This window comes from Dama dama, chromosome 10 (genome assembly GCF_033118175.1).
Source record: "Dama dama isolate Ldn47 chromosome 10, ASM3311817v1, whole genome shotgun sequence".
In the NCBI taxonomy this organism is placed as follows: Eukaryota; Metazoa; Chordata; class Mammalia; order Artiodactyla; family Cervidae; genus Dama; species Dama dama.
In genome coordinates, this window is record NC_083690.1 from 5,058,611 (window position 1) to 5,079,738 (window position 21,128).

General features: G+C 45.2%; 1 protein-coding gene across 2 annotated transcripts in view; it reads right to left on the reverse strand.

Moving 5' to 3' along the window:
* The window catches only part of ADCY9 (adenylate cyclase 9), a 99,301-nt gene extending 78,476 nt beyond the window's left edge, over positions 1-20,825 (reverse strand). For both annotated transcript variants that reach the window (XM_061152732.1, XM_061152731.1), the window contains exons 1-2: positions 20,670-20,825; positions 18,653-20,386 (exon numbers count right to left, since the gene is read on the reverse strand). In XM_061152732.1, coding sequence (XP_061008715.1) covers positions 18,653-20,345 — 1,693 coding nt within the window. In that variant the 5' untranslated portion in view covers positions 20,346-20,386; positions 20,670-20,825. The remainder of the gene's footprint in view (positions 1-18,652; positions 20,387-20,669) is intronic.
* Positions 20,826-21,128: the final 303 nt, after the last annotated feature.

Sequence of the window (21,128 nt, forward strand, 5' to 3'; positions counted from 1 at the left end):
GTTTCACAAGTTTCTCCTAAGAACAAGCACCTAAATTTTCATCTTAAACACACAGAGTTTTCACTGAAATCACAGCCTTAAGGCTGTGCATCCCTAGGGGCCATTTTCTTTCTTCAGGCCCCACCTCTGTTGTTCTCAACAACAGAAGCCTGATACTCTTTGGGGGTTCTCCCACTTGTTCTGGAAAGACACCCCGGGCCCCAGTTGATGAAGCAAGTTAAGTCCAGGCCAACAGGGCCTCACTTCCCTTCCAGTGATCATGGACATGGTCCTGCTCTGTCCAAAGGGGCCTGAGGGAGGTCTGCTTGGGGACACCGAGGAAAAGTTTCATTGCTAATAAAACAAGACATGCACGTGAGGGAAAGGCCCTCTTCTTTGATGGATGTCATGTGTCACCTGGAATGTCTGCAACCACCTTCTGCCATGAGGGAAGACGTCTCCCACCCAGCAGGGACGGCAGAGAGCAAAGACAGTCAGCACCTGGGCCCTTGGAAATATCATCAAACCTCTGACTTAAGCAGCCCTGGAACTGCCACACTTCTTGTTCCGTGAGATTTTTTTAAAAATTCCTCTATTTCTAGCTACTTTTAGTTGAAGTTAAGTGAAGTGAAAGTCACTCAGTTGTGTCCAACTCTCTTGCGAACCTATGGACTATACATACAGTCCATGGGATTCTCCAGGCCAGAATACTGGAGTGGGTAGCTATTTCCTTCTCCAGGGGAATCTACCCAACCCAGGGATCAAACCCAGGTTTCCTGCATTGCAGGAGGATTCTTTACCAGCTGAGCCACAAGAGAAGCCTAGTTTTTAGTTAGGTCTTCATTAGTTCACACGCTATTAATTTGAAACCATCTTCATTTTACTTGTAAGCTTTTCTACATATGTTTCCCTCCCTTATGAAGTAGGGAGCTTTCTACTTTATGGTGAAGCTTTATTTTGCAGCATCTCTTCTTCTTTAAGGAAAGCACAGGGTAAGAGCTCTGGCAGCACCTTACACAGTTCAGGGAAGGCATTCGAGCTGGTGGACCTAAGTGTTCCAGGTCCTGGTAAGAGGTACAGACTGTGATTCCCCCATGGCTATGTAAAGCATCACATGCTATAAGACCCTTCACTCTACACTACCCTCCTTAGCAACCTTGTTCCTAGGCCCCCACATATCTTGAGTTCATGGAGGAAATGCCCTGGGCAGTAGTTAAGAATATTCTAACCCCTAGAAAAATACACTATATTCCCCAACATAAACCAACACATTGGCACCAAGTTTATGGATCAGTCTCATGACCAGCATGAATCAGTTGTCTTAAACTTCTACAACTCAGAATGCTGATGGAAACAAAGGTTCTGAATGACTGAAATGGTGAACAAGATCCCCCTGGAGCCCATGGATTCCCCCCAGGACTGCTAGCTCTCCCAGGAGGCTACAGCAGCACCGCCCACCTCATCCCCCTCCGCTGTGCAGAGATGAGCTACAAAACCTCTCTACTCGTGGGCATCGTAATCCAGCTGCCCTATAGGGCATTCCAAGCCGTGCACAGGGCACCTTCTCAGGGGGAACAATAAACACGCCTTGAGGCGGTGACACCACTTCCCAGAGTCGGGGGCCGAGGTGGAGCATCTGCCCACCCCAGCTTCTGGGCAGAGGGCCCCCACCCTTACCCTCGTCACTGCAGAGGTGACCCTTGCCCCCTCCTCTGCCCCGAAGGAGGAAGAGTCATTTTCTGACTAGAAACTCACTTTCCTCTTCTTCTGCCCTGAACAGGACTGACGCTTGGTAACACCGACCAGTTCACATACTCTTTCTTATTTTAACTACGTAAAAACAAATACAAACGAACTATGAACCAATGACCATGTTTGGGAGTTGGGCTCTTTCAGCGGCCAATGTTTTTTTGGAAAAACGTTCTATATTAAGGCCAAGCTGTGGGAACACTGGTGGCTGTGTGCAGTAGTCCGCGTCCCCGTGCTGGAAGGACAGCTAACAGGAGTGTCCAGACGGCACAGGAGGCCCCCGGCTTATCAACTCACGGAACCAGAGAGGAGCCTGATCCTACCACGCTGTATTTATACAATTTGGATTCATTCGAACAAGAAAGTTCCTAGAGCTGTTTAGGGCTTCTTTTTTCTTTTGGTCAATATTTAAATAGCACTTTTTTTTTAAAGCTTGCCCTAGATACCAACTGTTTATCTAAGACACAATTCCAAAGTTGCTGAATCCAGTGCCAGCCCAGAGGGGACAGTTCAAACCCATATGTTTATCAGAAAGAAAAGATCTCTAAACAAGTGTCATCTACGCTATCCTTTCCCTAATACCACAATACCACTCCAGCTCAGAGGGAACAAAGTCATGATTTCAATCAGGACCCCTCATTCATCACCACCTATTCCAGCTTGGCTCTCAACCTGGAGGATGTTTGCTGAGACATCTGATTGCCAGATGTGACTCAACACAGTCCTTCTTACAAGTTTCTCATTTTAAAAAGTTGCAGAGGTTTGTCCAAAAGCTAAACATAGAGTTCCTCTATGACCCAGCAATTCCACTCCTAGGCATATACCCAAAAGAACTGAAAACATGTGCTCAAAAATTAGAAGGTTCACAGCAGCACCATTCACTGGAGTCAAAAGGTGGAAATAGCCCAAATGTCCATCAGCAGATGAGTGGATAAACAAAATGTGGTCCAGCCACACAGTGGAGTATTATTCAGCCGCAGAAAGGAATGAAGTTCTGATACATGCTACAACACGGATGAACCTGGAAATTATGATGATACGTCAAAGAAGCCAGACACAAAGGCCACAGATGGTCCATTCACATGAAGTATCCAGCACAGGCAAGTGCATGGAGATGAAAAGTAGACTGGATGCGTGTCAGGTTCTGGGGAGAGGGGGGCATGGGGGGCAACTGCTTAATGGATGTGAGGTTTTCATCTGGAGCCATGAACACGTGCTAGAGTGGAAGGCGATGGTTGTACAACACAGTGAATACACAAAATGCCACTGAACTGTCAACTTAATTTTATGTTCTGTGAATTTCATACCAGTTTTTTTTTAAGTGAACAGAATATCAGAAAACTGGGATTACAGCAAGGGGATGGGTGGCAGAACAGAGACCTTAGAAAGTTCTCGTGTACAGGAAGTTGGCATCAGTTTATAAAAGCAACAGGGGCAGCACCACCAGGCTTGGGAGCCAGTCAGGTTTAGATAAATCCCAAGTCCCCACCCAAAGACTTTCCATGACAGTCTTACAACGATTATCATTAAGAAATGTCGACCCCCTCCTCCTAGGCTCTGGGCAAGCAGCTCGGGAGGCCCCGTGGAGAAGCATGAACTGAGCACTTGATCTGTGGAAAATACCTTTTTCTCTACCTGTAAAAGGGGACAAACGAGTTCAAGTGCTGCGCCAACAGTCTTAACTCAGCCACAATATTAATGAACGTCTCTTTGGAGAGACGAATGCATCTTCTGCCCACCAGACACAAATTCACTACCCGCAGCGACTACGCCATCATGCTGCTCCACTCATTCGTGCGGCCCCACTGTGTCGGCCTCCTGTTCTCTGGTTTAGAGTCTCCCTGACTGCCACCCCTGCCCTGATCCGCTGTGTCCAGAGCTCACGGCAGGAGACACGCATCTGCAAAGGGCAGGCGGGCGCCAAAGACGAAAGGTAAGCTCCACCCAGGTATGAGGGAAGTCTCTAACCGACACTACCATTGACTGCATGGGTTTCATCGCTGATGAAACCGGTTGTGGGGAGGGGAGCAGGGTGAAAACCAACATCTGCTGAATGCCTACCACACACCAGGCACTCTTACATGCATGATGGCATTGGACTGATTGAAGCTAGAACCTCCCAGGTCAGACAACACACTTCCCTAAAGAGGAAACCAGTGCTCAGATGGCATATGTTAGCACGTTGACTACCTGGACAGTTTAAACGCTGACAACCCATCCTCCTACAGATGGAGTCTACCTTAGTTTTTAACCTCAGAGAACACCTTACTGAACTAGAGGGCAGAGACACGGGAACATAACCTGAGGAGTGAGATGTGAGCATGGATCAGCTAACTGGGGTCACCTGGGCCTGCGCTGGGCACCTGGGCCCTGGCCAGGCCCTTCGGGAAGAACAGACCATTCTAAAACAAACCACCATAGACCAACCTATTTTAAAGGCCATAAGACTAAATCTGGGGTATGCAAACCCAGGCACACCTTCAGCTTAAACCAAAAAGGAAGAAACACGGCCCCTCCTTCCTTGGCAGTGGATTCGAGGACACCTGACACACATGACTTCTCTGCAAGGAGCTCTTCTTACCAAATGCTTCCTGGGAAAGTCTGCAAAGTACCTTCTCAAAGCTCTGGTAAATCTCAACAACAATCAATACTTCCCAAATTTAACGTTCATGTTTTACCTTTACAATACAACCAGTTATAGAATTCACGGTTAGTGAATTAGCTACAGAATCTAATCTATAATTCCCATTTTCTATTTCTACACACTCAAAAGAAACCTACTTCAGTCTTGTGGAAAACATGCTCCATTTATGAAAGCACAGATTTGATTCAAATTTCCCTTTCTCCTCCCCTTTAAAAATATACTAAAAATAACTGTCACAACATCTTACTCATCCTGAACTCAGTACCTGGCAACTTATTCAGAATATAGCAGACAACCAAAAAAATCACACAAAGATGGAACTCAGTCTTTTTTAATCAAAGTATATCTGCAGGGTTAATGAGTTTGGTTATTTGGGGTTTTTTTAATGGAATAAAGTGAAAACCAGGAGCAAACCTGTCACAAGAAAGCATACTGATAGCTACATTAGCTGATAGCAAGAGAGCAAGCAGAAAAAGTATTTAAACACATAAGAACTGGGAAAACAGAACAATCTTAGTTTATCAAAAGTAAAAAGCAAAAATTCCTATTTTTATAGGCAAAATGCTATATCAATAAAAGCCAAACAACAAGCAATAAAAATAACTGAGTCAGCAAGAAAATTAAATTTTATTTGGTATATTTCATTTTTATGAAGATTAAAAAAAGTATTTCATACATTTCAGAAACATAAAACCAAACATTTAAACTGGTTAAAACAGGAAAACATGTGACTGACTACAGAGGAAAATCCTCAACTCTTCAAAACACCTGAGAAATTCCAAAAGCTTTACTATATTCGATATTTATATCTAACAAGATATCAAATGAGGCTGGTTTCAAAGTCAACCACCTGCTACTCCCAAAGCTGTCTATTCGGTAACTGGCTGGGAGAAAGGAAGAGCATCAGAGAATTTAATATTTAGTAAACCCAAATCAAGCTTAGAAAAGAGGAAAGCTGTTTAAAAAAAAAAACACTAAGCTGATTATGTGAAGCATTTACATTAAATTACAATTCAGCAATAAATCTCATTTAATCATCTTTCAGGAAAACTTTAAACATTAGTGAAAATTAAACAGCTAAATTTTAGTCAAGTTATATTATTAAATAATAAAAGATACTTTTATCATTTCTATTTGTATTCAGTATGACTGTTGATTTCAAAAAAGGAATCTCTTTCCCATCAACTGATGAATGGATAAACAAAATGTGGTCTATCCATATGACCAAATAAGGGGATGAAGTAATGATACAGGTACAACACAGATGAACCTTGAACAATATGCTCAGTGAAAGAAGTCAGACACAAAACGCTGCATATTGCATAATTTTTTTGTGCATGAGATGTCCAGAATAGGCAAATCCACAGAGATAGAAAGTAGACTAGTGGTTGCCAGGGGCTGGGAGGTTTAGGGGAGAAATGGGGATTGAGTGCTAATTTGTGCAGAGGTTCATGTGGGAGTGATAAAAATGTTCCAGGGACTTCCCAGGCAGTCCAGTGATTAAGAATCCACACTTCCGGGGCTTCTCTGGTGGCTTGGTAGTAAAGAATAGCAGGAGACACAGATTTGATCCCTGATCAAGGAAGATCCTACAGGCCGCGGAGCAGCTAAGCCCATGTGCCACAATTATTGAGCCTGTAATCTAGAGTCCACGTGCTGCAACTACTGAAGCCCATGAGCCCATGAGCCCTAGAGCCTGTACTCGACAACAGAGAAGCCACCACAATGAGAAGCCCGTGTACTGCAACTAGAGAAAAGCCCAAGCAGGAACAGTAACAGCCAAAAATAAAAATAAATAAATAAATCATGTTTTTAATAATCCATGCTTCCATTGCAGGGAGCATGGGTTTAATTCCTGGTTGGTAAACTAAGAGTTCTCATGCTGCGAGGCACTGTCAAAAAATAAACTGAAAAACAAAAAAAAAAGGTTCTAAGATTGATTATGGTGATGGTTGCACATTTCTGTGAATATACTAAAAAAAAAAAAAATCACTGAATTGCATACTTTAAACAAGTAAATAGTATGGCACAGTATATGAATTATACATCCAAAAAAGCTGTAATTTAAAAAAAAAGAAAAGTTCAAAATCATCCACCCCAAGAACTTCGTTCATATTCCTTGTTCAGGAAAGCTCCACACACCATAAGCAATGTTGTTGAAAGAAGTAGAAACCTTAGTGCAAACTGGAACGACTCCAGGGCAGTATATGGAACTGGAAATTTAATAGCTACTAAATAAAGCAACATCATGACTGGAGTTATGAAAGCAAACATTTCCATTTGAACTTCAAATGGCAGAGGGACAAAGTTGTTATCTTAGGATCGTGGGCTCTAAGAGTGTTCATAAATCACCATTTCTTTCAGGAGCCAGAGAGAACACAGGGCTAATTAAGTTATTCCAGCTGAGAAAGTCACTATGAAATGTGTGTGAAAGACCAGAAAAGTCCTTTGAGATGTTTTGCTTGCATGGTAGTTCCACAAGGTTTTAACCTCCTGCAATGACTGACACTGAGTCAGGCGCTCTAGTCAGTAGAAAACATATGACTCCAGCAGGCTGTGAATAACAGCTTCTCTAAGGGAAGCTACAGTTTCACAAGTTGGGCCTTTGTTGAGGTGAAATTCTCTCTCAGGTCGGATGACACATGTACCCAGTGTCAACGCTAACTTTCAGGACAGAGTAGTAGAGTGTTTTTCCTTTTTACTTTGTTTCACCAACCATGCAGATCACAGAAAATGTCATATTACTTTCCGTGAGCTACTTTGCAAGGCTTTGCTATTTTGTAAGACAGGCTAAGAAAACCATTCAAATCTTTTATAAATCCTTTATAATGAAATCCAAGGGTTTCCTTTTATCACTGTGACCTGTAATTTCTAATTAAGAGGTCTAAGGTAGACTCTTCCTGGGTGTATTAATTTGGGGCCTACTGAAGTCATACCAACTACAAAGTATATAGGACCTTGACACCCTAAATATACAGTCAGCTGATCCAGGAACCCACTTTGGGAGCAAGTGAGTCTTTTATTAATGGAATAATCAGTAAGCACATTATTAACCCAGTATTTGCTCTGTCCTATTAGGGAGAAACTTGCCAACACAAGTGAAATTCATTTTACTGGCAACTAACCTTCCAATCTCTCTCCCAAATAATGTTCAAACAGGAACCAAAGCACATTTTTTTTTACTATTATTTAATCACTTTACATTTTCTCCAAGACATTTCCAGAGAATGTCTCAAACTTTCAAAATCAAATTGGATTCCTCTAATGATACTCTGCTTTATACAACAATTGTGATCCAAAAAAAAAAACCATGTGTAAATTACACTTCTATAACTCAATCTTTATTTACTTATATTTGAAGAAAGTAAAGAATCCTTTAGAACATTAAGAATTTCACCATGCCCTGCAATTTAGTGGTTAGGTAAATCTGAGTTTCCATATGCTAAATTTATCTAAATGAGGGTTCATAGTTTAAACAAGTGGACGAAGAAGAAACCAGTTCCTCATATGAAGAATGTGTACTGTGTTCCAATCACAGAAGCTCAGCTGTTCTTAAAGAATGGTAGGGAATTTAAAGCACATCTAGTTCAAACTTCATGCTTTACGAACAGGAGGGAACTGAGAACCAGAGAGATTATTTTCCCGGAAGTGCTTATCCAGTTAGTGGAGAAAGCATTTTAAGATGAAAAGCTAATCTACTAAACAAATTTATTTTTTCAAATAATAAGATAATTCTATAAATATACTTTTCCTTCAGAAACACTCCCCTCTCCTGGTTTTAGACAGCTCATTCACAAAACAAAAATTAATGACCATAAGAAGCATTTCTCATGGAGAAGATAACGCATTTATGAAGTTACAGAATGCAGTGTGACCCACACTTGCGATGTCAACACTTGATGACAGGATAAAATTAACTAAATTCACGGGCAATAGTCTCTTCCACCTAAAACGTCAAAGCCTTAATGGGATATTGTATGTTGATATCCATAAACAAGAAAATAAAATCACCTGCATGTGGGTTTTCTTCCTCTCTACAAACTACATGGTAAAAAACCAAAGTTGATCTTTCCCACACAATTCAAACACAAATATAAATGATCCAAAAGCTGCTTTCAGTAGCACATTTTTCCTTGGAAGGAAAAAAAAAATGAATAGAATTTAATAGCATTACATAAAAATCCTGGAAATTATGCACAAAGATTATGCTGGAGCTTTGCCCAAAAAAGGATATACTGGCTTTCCATGTGCACAAATGATAATTGAATAAGAATTTTAAGGAGCTACAGTATTATTAAAGATAAATATACTTATTGAAATCTCTGTCTTAAAAAGCTTAAAAATTATTGCCAAAACTAAGCCATTTAACCCCACTTTTCCTGGGCCCTGAATAAACACTTGGGTTTTCAATCCTCTGCACTCCTGCTTGGCAGCCTTCCCCACGGACCCGGGAGCCCAGGACTGCCCCCACTCCCCACCTGCGGGCCATCCACACTCCCAGGCACCCTCCCATCTCGTTCTCTAGGGCCTTTAGAGACCCTGCTCACAGCCTCGACTTAATTAACCACACAGCTATTCCTGGAAGGCCAGTTGCTGACTTCTCTCTACCTTCCATGCAGATGTCTGGGGCGTAGTTTCGCACACATGTCTGATGCTGGGAAAGACTGAGTGCAGGAGGAGAAGGGGGTGACAGAGGATGAGACAGTTGGATGGCATCACCGACTCGATGGACATGAGTTTGAGCAAACTCAAACTGTGAAGGACAGGGAAGCCTGGTGTGCTACAGTCCATGGGGTCTCAAAGAGTTGTCGGATGCAACTTAGTGACTGAACAACACCACCCATGTTCATTCATTCATTTGTTCATGTCACAAATATTGAGCCTCTGCTGTATACCAGTTATGTTTCCAGCACCAGGAATACAGCAGTAAATAAAATACGCAAAAATTCCTGCTCTTGAGGCACATCCAAGCATGGTGGATAAGGATCAGAAGTCAGATGCACATTACTGTAAAGCGCAGGAAGGGGAGTGGTGGGGCATCGTTCCAAAAGCTGCCACTCAGAACAAGCGGCCCAGGAAGGGAATTCCTGGAGCGGGGCCTCCCAGAACTTTCCACAGCTATCCTGGAAGATAGGGCTTAAGGGGCAGGGGGCGTGCGCTTCAGTCTGCAAACAGTTGACTTACATTTTGGTCTAGGATCCCTTTCATTTCCTTGTTCATTATCCTTATTTACCAACATTCGAGGGCACCTGTCCTTCAACAAGCATTAGTGGGACGATACGGGAGACAGAAAGCTGCGTTGCTCTGTAATTGTCAACTGTGAAAATGTAAATTAAAGCTTCTGAGGAGCTTGAAGAAGCACAAACCATTTGTTCAGAAGTGCTCTTTCTCCACATAAACACGCATATACTATTAATTTTCTTTTCAAAAAAGAAGAGGGTAAAGCTTAGCTCAGTCTCGCTCAACAAAAATACCAGACAAACAGAAATAACAAGATTTTCATGCCTATAATTTCTCTACTCCATAAAAACGTTATGAGGTAAGTACAAGAGCCCTCAGACACTGCCAGTTTGTATGAAAAGAACTCAGGGGCTAACTCAAAAGGGTTTTCCCAAGGGGCCAAGAAGGGACAATTTGCGCATAAAAAAAAAAACACCACCATATCTGTAATGGAGTGAAATACACCAAAGAAGCTAAAATCCAACAGTTTACATTAATTCTTGAAAAAAAAGCCACCAGTCCTCTTCAGAGGATGTTAAGAAACCAAGTCAGCCTGAAAACTGGTGGACAATGGGAAGGAATCAAGCAAATGAAACATAAACGTCATGGGATACACAGATACATAAACTTCTTGGGATACACAGATCCCAAGATCCTAGGATTTCACAATGGTTGAGATAATAACATGCCTGAAAACATTGTATGAACAGGAGAGAGCTGAATGAAGAAAAGTATAGCTGTTTTTCTGTTGCTGCTGCTGCTAAGAAAACGTTCCCCACTTTCAGTAATGCTAGTTAGTGAATCTAATCTCTACTGAGTACTATGTGCCAAGTACATTTCTAAGTACTTAATATTATTCTCTCCTTTAATCCTTACAACAATTCTGTGAAGCAGGTACCAATGTTTTCTAACACAGTCATTTGGGAATAAATACTAGCTCCACCATTTGGTAACTTCTCTAGCTGGATGACCATCACAGGTCACTTAACCTTTAACCTCTCAGTACTTCAGTTCCCACACCTATAAGGAGGAGATGGTAAGTCTCCCTACCTCCAGGCCTTTTTGTAATAAGATCAGCAAGTTTAGACAGTATTTGTTTAGGTGATTATTTGATTCGTATCTATTTTGCCTTCTAGGTTGTAGGCTTTTAAGAGGGCATCGTGCTCTATCTCCAGAACCTAGTCGAGCCATTGCAAATAGTTTCCAAAAAAAAAAAAGTCACTCGATGTTTATTGAATAAATAAATGAGTTTACAGCAGAACACAGCAGAGCTGAATAACTAACTGGTACAAATCTCATCCAGTATCTCCAGAGTCCCAGAGGTGAAGATTTTCCCATAATTTCTCAACTATCAAGGGTCACGTCGCCTTAAGTACCTCTAAGCTCTAGGGACAAGACCAGCCCAAGAACAATACTGCCTGAACTCCCTTGAGCTTTCAGTAATGAAGCTGCCAAACTTGGCAGCTACAGTTTAACTAGGGCAAGTTATCCATGTTTTTGTAGTTTGGACACTTGCCCTTTTTCATTCAAGAAACTGTCACAATCACAGTCCCTGGTGTGTTCTCGGTTTCAATACCCAATTACACAAGAGGTGTACCAGATAGAGGGCAAGAAAAAACACACCGAGTGCAACATGGAACGTGATTCCTCAGGCAGAAGAGTTGGTTATTGTTTACTGAACGCCTTTTGCAGTCACGTCGCTATGCTAATAACTGCTTTATTTGAATGATCAACTTGTTCCTAGTCTCCCAACAGGCCTCTGACAGAGGCACTGTCGTTCCTGCCTTCCCCGGGTTCCACTGTTCAGAACTGAGAACTGATTCCAAATGTATGGGAAACCAAAACCCACGCACCGACCGCTACACTATTCCGCCAAAGAGGGAGCTCAGCAAATATAAATCAAAAAACAAAGCTGACGTTCTTTATCCTGACCTCTAAACACCAGCAGTAGGGACTTGGCAGAGTCACAAAGGATTTTTTTTTTTTTTGAGAAAAAGGAAATGCATGAACTGAAGTCACTTGCTACTTCCACAATAAATGTCACACGTCCATCCTAATTCCAACATGAACTCTACCATCTACACGAGAATGTGTCCGGGGAGTGGGTACAAACTTTTGTTCTTCCTTTCTTACCACTCAGGGAAGCAGTTCTCAGGGCGGTGTGCAGACCCCCAGGGGTCCCTAAGACTTCTGCAGGGCATCTGTGAGGCCGAAACTATTTTCATACTAAGACAGGACTTGCCTTTCTCCGTGTTGACACTGGGCTTCCCAAATGGTGCTAGTGGTAAGGAACACCCCAATACAGGAAACACAAGAGACACGGGTTCGACCCCTGGGTGGGGAAGATCTCTGGCTGGAGAAGGGCATGGTAACCCACTCCAGCATTCTTGCCTGGAAAATTCCATGGACAGAGGAGCCTGACAGGCTTCAGTCCATAGGGTCACAGAGAGTCAGACACAATTGAGTGACTCAGCACACACGCACATGTTGATATTGGCCTTTATGATACAAAAGCAAACGTGATGATACTAAGCCAATATTCTTCATCCTGACCCCTAAAGAAACTGCTGGTGCCTGACCATGAATCTGGGCAGTAGCACCAAACTCTTCTGGTCATTAACCAGCTCTGTTGCATCACACACTTGCAGAAGGAAAAAACAGTCATTTGCACTTAAGAATGTCCCCTGATAAAGCAGTAAAATCGAATAATTGTGTTAAATGTTGAGTGTGTTCTGAGGGATGAGGTTGGAATACGCCTACAACTCTGCCCTAAGAACTAAAGTGACCGGTTGTCTCCAAAAGCGTCTATGCTCCTGTTTGGGCTGCTTTTTTGATAGAACATCGCTTATACTTGATGCACAGACAGACTCTGGTCATTCACTTGAGTACCTGGCAGACTGTTCCTAAGAAATGAACGAAATTAGTCTGTCCCTTCAATGAAAACAACTGAGCGTATTTGTTGCCAAGGATGAAACTCAAACTTTCAAGGGAAAACCAAAATTTTGGAACACTTTTACCCACCACTGTGAAGCTGACATCGTCCTAATATTTAAAGACTTTATGTCGACATCTGGAAGATCTGCGTAACTCAAGAAACCGTAATTTTCTAAATGACCAATGCATGATGTTACAAAGTCACACTTGGGTAAAAAGTTCGTTCAAAAATCCAACAGGGTTTTTTGACAGCAGACAAAAAGCTGATTAGATATTGTAACTAACCCTCAATAAACTACCACTTCTTGGGTGTTCGTGCAGTACCAAAGAAAAATATCCACAACTATCTAAATGGCTATTAAAATGCTCCTCCACTTTCCAACTATATCCCTCTGTAGAGTCAGATTTTCCACACATTCTTCAACATACTGCAACAGACAATGCCAAAGCAGTTAAGAAAATCCAGCTGACAGGCTTAAAAATGGCTCATATGGTAAATTTTTGTTACGTTGTATGTAATGACCATATTCTCACAATATCAAAATCTAAACAGAAATACCAATACTAAAATCACCAATCAGCAGAGAGATGAAAATTTAGGCCCATGTGCATACACCATAGAAAATTCACTGTGTTCTTTTCAAGATTATTATTCCACAGCAAAGTCCACAGGAGACACTGACCGGTATAGGTAAAAACACAATCATTTGAAGGCTGGTTAGTAGGTGAGAACCCTGAAATTTCTTTACCTATTCTATTTGCTTCTTTTCAATTTTTTCCTTTCTTAGTTATCCTGCCTGAAAAGATGACTCTCCTCCCTTCATTCCACCTGCAATTCAGCAAACCATATCCTTAACTTTCTTTGCCAGAAGCTAATTTACTCAAAAGCTGGTCCTCAGGATCAACAGCTGTGTGCTCCTTCTGGAAGCCATATAATTTGGTCTGAAGGAGTCTGAATAAACTGTCATCAGGGGCTGCTTGAGCACCAACTCCACAGCTGTTTGCCGTCTCCGATCCCAGATGTCAAGCCAGATTTTCTGCTTCATCTTATCTCTGCCTCCTTGCTACTCCAGAGGCTGTTGGCTACATGCATGAGAGTCTGCTCAAGGATGCAGGTGAGCATGGAGTTTTTATTCAACAGGACTTAAGAGGGGACGCCAAGAGGTCAGCCATGGGCAAGCTCTACAGCAGCAAGATGTTGTTCAGTCATTAAGTTGTATCCAACTCTCTGTGACCCCATGGACTACACCAGACTTCCCTGCCCTTAACTATCTCCTGGAGTTTGCTCAATCTCACGTCCATTAAGTCAGTGAGGCCATCCAGCTATTCCATCCTCTGTCGCCCCCTTCTCCTGCTGCCCTCAATCTTTTCCTGCATCACGGTCTTTTTCAATGAGTAGCAAGGGGTATGGGCTAGGCTGGGGACAAGCTATCAGGTGAAGCCAGGGGTGCAAGCAAACTGCACCCCGAACTAGTACATAGCCAGGGATCCTAGCTGTAGCTGGCAGGGAACCAGGAGCCCAGACTCCCAGTTTGGGACAGCTGCTGGCAGAGGCTGAAGTGCTGAGTGTCTCTGCCCACTGTCAGATTGAGGAGAGACCCCAGACAGGGTCTAGATAGGAACTCTCCCAAGTGACAGGAGCACACGGTGAAGGAGTCAGTCACTGAAATGGCCACTGGGTGAGCATCTCTCCCAGGCACATCCACAGATCTTTCCCCAAGCTGCTCCACAAGTCCAAAGCTTGGTTTGCAGGGAAAGTCTTCTTTTGTTTAGCTTATAACAACACAATATTGTTGGTATTCCCTCTACAAATACACAACTGTTGGTGTAGATTTAGGGTGACCGAGCACCTTTATCTTCCTAGATCAATAGTTAAGGAGGGAAAATAAGATGTCTGTAGGTATTTTCTGAGTTTCACTTCCTTTGTGACTCTCTGCCTATGAGAGGAAAACCTGTAACAACTGACAGTACTCATCTTTTTTGCTTGTGGCCCAAGACAGAACACAACAGCCAGCATTCTCTTGGGCCCAGTGGTATGTCCCAAACGGAGTTGAAGGACCCTTCTTCCCATCACTCAAATCAGACTATTTCTTCCTAATCTTTAATAATAATTGCCCCTCACTTTCTGGATCATTTTCAAATCCTAGTCTCCTGCTGAAAATTCTTTCAACCTTCTCTCTCAGTGACTGGCCACCCTCTCTAAAATTTCACATACACACACACACACACACACACACACACTCCATAGTCTCCTTCCTGCTTTATGGCTTCTCCTTAGAACTGAACACAAAACAAACTAACTTTTACTTTTACAAAGAAGAAATTTTTGTGTTTTGTTCACTGCTGTATCCACAGCAGTGGATACAGTGAGCACCGAGAAATGTGCCCCAAACAAAATGCTGAATGAATGAATGGACAAGCCAGGGCTTCCTGGCCTATTTCAAGTTCTACAACTTGATCCTGCGATTTCCACTTACACCACAGATTTTTTAAAGGCCTCTCACCCATTCCTGATGCCAAAAGATCCCCACATCAATTCCAGAAACCTGAAAAGCCTCTCAAACAATCCAGCCCCACACCTGCCCCCTTCCTCTGTTTAATATGGCTGTGGGTCCAACCCAGGTGACCTGACTGCTACTCACACTGGCCACCTCACCTCCATTGCCGTTCTCGTTCCCTTGGTCCAGGCCACCAAGGGTTTACTGCAACGGCTCGCTAATCTCCAACCCACACTCCCTAGGACGAAGGAGTAAACTTTCTAAAACTGCAAGTCAGAGCACCTAAGCTTCCTGCCTAAAGCCCATCATGGCCCCTCATTACCTACAGGACTGGACCCAAACTCCTTCCCAAGTAATCACAGCTGCCTTTGTCCTGATGAACTACTTAAACTTCCCAGTCTGCCAAGAAATGTAACCCCAAGCCTTTGCCCAGGCTTCCCTGATAGCTCAGGTGGTAAAAGAATCTGCCTGCACTGTGGTAGACCTGGGTTTGACCCCTGGGTTGGGAAGATCCCCTGGACGAGGGCATGGCAACCCACTCCAGTATTCTTGCCTGGAGAATCCCTAAGGACAGAGGAGCCTGGCGGGCTGCAGTCCATGGGGTCGCAAAGAGTCGGACATGACTGAGCGACTAAGCACAGCACAGCAAGCCTTTGCCCACGCTTCCCCCACTGCACTGAATGTCCTTTTATCCCCTAGAGAGCCACTGCTTGACCTCAAGACCCACCCTGGGTGCGTGCACATCTCTATAGCATTCCCAACTCTGTGGACTCGAAGAACGTTTACAATCTGCAAGCTCACCCAGGGCAGGAACCATCACGACTCCACCTGTGTGCCCACAGGGCCAGGTGCTGTGAGAGAACAATAAAGATGTGCGAGGGGTGAGTGACAGTGCAGAAATAACGTCAGTCCACTTTCCACAAAGCCCATTCAGACAAACTACAGAGCAGCAGCTTCCTCCCACACTGCCAGGCTAGCGCTGGAACCCCCAGTTCACTCCACGGATCTTCATTTCTACAGAGTCCTCGACTGGGTATTTTTAGCCCCAATATCAGAAAAGGGGACGAGAGGAAAGGCTAGCATTCAGCATTGCATAGAGAAAAATACCTGCCACAAAAAAGATGGGCTAAAAGGAATCTTATGTATATAACCTTAACTCCTTTTGTGGAAAGGGTCTTCTACAAACTATGCTAACATCTCAGCTGAGTAGATTTGTACAGCATCAGGAGAAGTGAACTGTGCAGTTTAAAAAAAAAAAAAAAGAGGTCAGGAAGTTGTGTAGACATCCTCTATTACTGGGGTCCTGTCCAGAGGGTTTCAAAATGAGCTGAATAAAGCAAAAATCATGGTCTCAGGGAAACTGTTAAAGAAGAGAATATTATATTTTAAAAAATCACCAGTTTGGCTAAGGCTTCTATCTTTCCCCATCCTCCATCCAGTGCTAAAATCTTCCCTTATAAATACACAGTGTACACAAATTTAAAGAAGAAATTAATTTACCAAATTTACACTATGTGGGTTTTTAAAAATTTACTCTAGCTTTTTTTTGGGGGCGGTGTCAGTGTCTTCAAGAACTTTGATCTGTAAGTTAAAAATAAAATTACACATAAATAAACCAAAATGGGTACTGCCAAAGAGTCAAAGACCTGGCAATTTCCAGACATACTGATTACATCTGTCTTCATTTTTGAAATTCAAGTAATACACTGCTCAGAGCACCACTTACAAAATTGCCATCATCGTCACACTTAATCTAACATAGCACAGTGCTGCTCCATTCTCTGGAATCTGTCCCACAATCCCTGAGGATGGAGCCGGGGACATTCAGATCCTAAAAGTATCAAAATGTCGAGCAAGGGTTGCATCCGTACCCCACTCCACAGGCATCTCAAGACTCCAGAGAAGGGGCCACCATCCTACAGATGAAGACACTTGTCACAGTAAAATCTCAAGCCAACTGTAAACTGCAGTTTCTGACCTCATCAATGTAGCACTGCAAGCTCTCTGCTAGCATTAAGTCCAACGCTGTGTCTGACTCTGTGCAACCCTATGCCCACCAGGCTCCTCTATCAAGAATACTGGAGTGGGTTACCATGCCCTCCTCCAGGGGATCTTCCCCACCCAGGGATTGAACCTGTGTCTCTTGTGTCTCCTGCATTGGCAGGGGGGTTCTTTACCACTAGCGCCACCTGGGAAGCCCCCTTCCCTGATCTACAGCACTGCTAATAATGCTGTGCAAAACTAACACAAAGGAGAGGCAGAGAGAAATTTGAGGAGGACAGAAGGAGAGAAAGTATTTAGCAGAAAGCAGACACAAAGCTCTCTAGGCAGAGAGAAGTATCAGGTGAAAATATTCTTCTATTCTACCCACAAATTCCTCAACTATTAGCAAAATCAACAGAACAAATAAAGATCAGGATAAGGATAAAGTACCTTCACCAGATAACAAATAAGTAAATGACAGGGAGAACAAAGGAAATATCAACTGAGCACACAGGCGGTGTGACGATCCATCCAGGCCCTCAAACTCAACCACTTACGAGTGCAGATTTACACTATTACTTCTCCTGTCTCTGATTTAAGATGTTACTTCTCTTGAGTACTCCCTTTCCAGGGGCTTTTCATCATGTAATTATACAACGTGGGGTACCACAAAACACAATAGAGTTTTACAAATGTTGGCTTTTAAAGATCAATGTTATTGTCTCTACATAGTTCCAAAACAGATGTTCTCCTTCACCTGAAGACCTTAATAAATAGAAGGATTCTTTTTAAAAAGGAGGGGAGAGGATGTTATTTAGAATTCTTACTTTTGATCCCAGTTACTTATAAGTCATCACTTCCCAGACCTCAAAGATTTTTGCCTTAAGTGAAAAAAAGAAAATTAAAAGAAGCAGCTTGGTGAAAGAACAAGAATAGCAGTAAGGAACTTAAGACAGGGACAAATCTGAGGAGCCGGGGGAGAAGGTCTAAAGACTGCTCTGGGTATATGTCCCACTTTCAAATCACCTGGTGGTTTAAGAAGTTCAACATTCTAAAATGCTGCTGTCCAAAAGGTAAGACAAATACCATGATTAGAAACCATAATGAATATATGAAAATTGAAAGCTGAAAATGCAAACATTTAAAAAAGAGACCTAGGCAAAAGGCAGTGTGCACTTGGGGGTACATAATTTCATCTAATTCTCAAGAGTCCTGCAGGGCTTAGCTGACTTCTTTATTCCAGCAAAGTGAGGCCTAGAGAGGAGAAAGGCATAGAAAAATGTTTTGATGGGGCTTAAGGGCAACCTAATGCATCACAAAGGCAATTTCTTATGGCGCTTCAAAGTTTTGACCACTGAAGGGCTCGGATCCCCTCACACTAATTGGACCTGCCCCAGCATCTCAGAGACATTAACAGTCGGCTGGCGGGCAACACATTTTCAAAGCTCTCCTTCCTTCTAAAGGTGTCATCTAGGTCAGCATTGTCACAGTGAACAGACCTGTGATATCTGACTCACTAGGGGAAAAGTCCCACTGGCCCTGGGAGACAACTGATCTGCCTCTAGATACTGGAAAGAGATTGTTTTGTTTTTCCAACACAAACGGGATAGGGGAGGGAGATGATGAGGCAAAGAAATGCACATACCTTTCAACTGGTCAGCAACAACACTCTGGCCAAGGCGTTCGGTAACTTTCCCATCCTCCATTTCGTACCGGTCATCTAGGTATTTTGCGGTGGCCTCGGAAATGTGAACCTTGCCAGCCACTCCCAGCTGCTCCATGAGATTGGCCAAGTTCACATCATTGGACCACACGTCAAATTTAAACCTCCTCATGCCCAAGATGCCACACAGGACAGTCCCCGTGTGAACCCCAACACGCATGTTCACCATCTCTTTCTTCTCTTGGCAGAACTGCTCGATGGCTCTTATCATGCCCAACCCCATCTCGATGCAGCAGTAGGCATGGTCGGCCCTTGGCTCAGGACACCCAGCCACACAATAGTAGCAGTCTCCCAGGGTGCTGATTTTCTCACATTTGGTCTCCTCACACAACCGGTCGAAGCGGCCAAACAGATCGTTGAGGAGACCCACCAGGGCGTGGGCAGACTTATTGGCACTCATCTTGGTGAAGCCCACGATATCTGCAAATAAAATACTGACTTCTTCGATCTGCTGCATCTTAAACGGGCGGAAGGCGATAGGGGCTTTCTGGATGGAAGACTTCTTCTTCCTGTTCTTGGGGCTGGAAGTGGCATGCCTTTTGACAGAATTCTCGCTATCCTCATCCCCCTGTTTCATCAAGTCATCAGCTATGATTCTTGGCATCACAGAATGAATCATCCTCTCTTTCAGGGCTTTTTCCACTTCCAGATCCTTTCCGTGCATAATAGACTGGCCCACCTTGAGAAAGGTGCTCCTGGATCTCACCTGGGACATGATGAACAGGTGGATCCCGATGGCATGAATGCAGAGGTGGAGCAGGGCCCGGCTCAGCAGCTCCCAGTGCAGGGCCTCTGCTCCAGGTGAGGGAAAGCAGGCTTCGTCTTGGAAGTGATAGCCAAAGGTCTCAAAAAGAACAGAATAGGCCACTCCCAAAATCAAGCTCAAGTACAAAGGTAAGTGCATGACGGTGTAGAGCAAAAAGAGCACTTCGATGCACATGGAAAAGCTCCCCACTTGAGATAAGCAAGTGTCTGTGGGCCTGACGGCCCGAGTATGATTGAAGCTGTCAACTCGTCCTGAGAGGGGTGTCAAAACCTGAAACTGGGCAGCCAGGGTCAGGGCGAACACCAGGAGGGTGAGAACCAGTGAAGTCCACACGTAATGGCGGGCGTACATCTTGGTGAAGGTAAACAGAAAAAAGCCCACACACACCACGAGGAAGCACAGAGCAGGGACTACCATGACAATCAGTTTCGATTTCATGTGGACCCCAAAATAGATGCTCCAGAGAAGGCAGGCGAAGCCGATGTAGAAGAGCGCATAGCGGAAGCGGCGCTGGGTCTGCGGGAAGCAACGCTCCATGCAAGCCTCCTCCAGGTTCACGGAGTCGAACTTGGGGTCCCACCACCGGCTGGAAGCCCGTTCGAACAGCTGGGGCAGCTTCTTCCTCCTGCGCAGGCGGCCTCCGGCGCCCATTCTCCGGGGGACCCCTCCGGAGTCCCCGGAGCTGCTGCAGCTGGAAGAGATGCTGTACTTGCAGTGCTTCGGGTGGCTGTTGGAGGACGGCTGCTTGGGGTTGATCCTGACCCGCACGCTGTTGCTGTCTCCGCTGGAGTCACAGCTCACCTCCGTGCTGTGGTGCTGCAGCAGCTGCTGGTGGGGCGGGGAAGCCATGTTGCCGAGCTCGGAACCCTGCCGGCCGGGGTCACCGGGACCTGTCGGCGAGACAGCCAGAGTCAGCCCGGGGTCTATTCCTGCAGGAACGCGCACCTGAAGGCCACCAGCCCTACCGGCTTCCTCAGCGGGGGCCCCGGCGGTCTACTGGGAAAGCCACCGTCTGCTCACGACGACTGGGGAATGTCTGAGCACGGCTCCACCGTCCACCCTCGAGGCCGGCCGCAGCCACCGGGCCGGACCGGGAGCGCCCGGGGGTCCGCGGGCGGCCGCCCCCGCGCCCGTCCACCGCCGCCCGAGCTCGTTTCCTCCGCGCGCACTCGCCTGCTCCGCCGCCCGCTCCTGAGGGAAGTCCAGCCGAGCCTTCTCACGCCGCGGGCCGCTCTCGCAAACACAGCTCTCCCGGCTGCGGCCGCCGGCCACTCATGCTGCGCACGGAGCGGCGCCTCAGACGCGTCAAGGCCAGCGGCCGGACCCCCGCCCCCGCCCCGCGCGCGGCGGCCCCGCGGGCGGCGGGCGGGCGGGCGGCGAGGCCCGGTGCCCCGAGCGAGTTTGCGGAGCCCGCGGCGCTGCGGCCGCCCCCGTCGGCGCGGCCCGTCTAGCGGGGCCTGACCCGGCCGCGCCGCCCCTCCCGGCCTCCGGGGCCGACGAGGCGGGCGGGGATGCCCCGCGCCCCGGAGCCGCCGGGCGCCGAGCGCAGGGCGCGGCGGGCGCGGGCCCCTCAGCCGGCGGCCCGTGCGCGGCGCTGCCGCAGAGCCCGCTCCCGCGACGCCGACCCGGGAC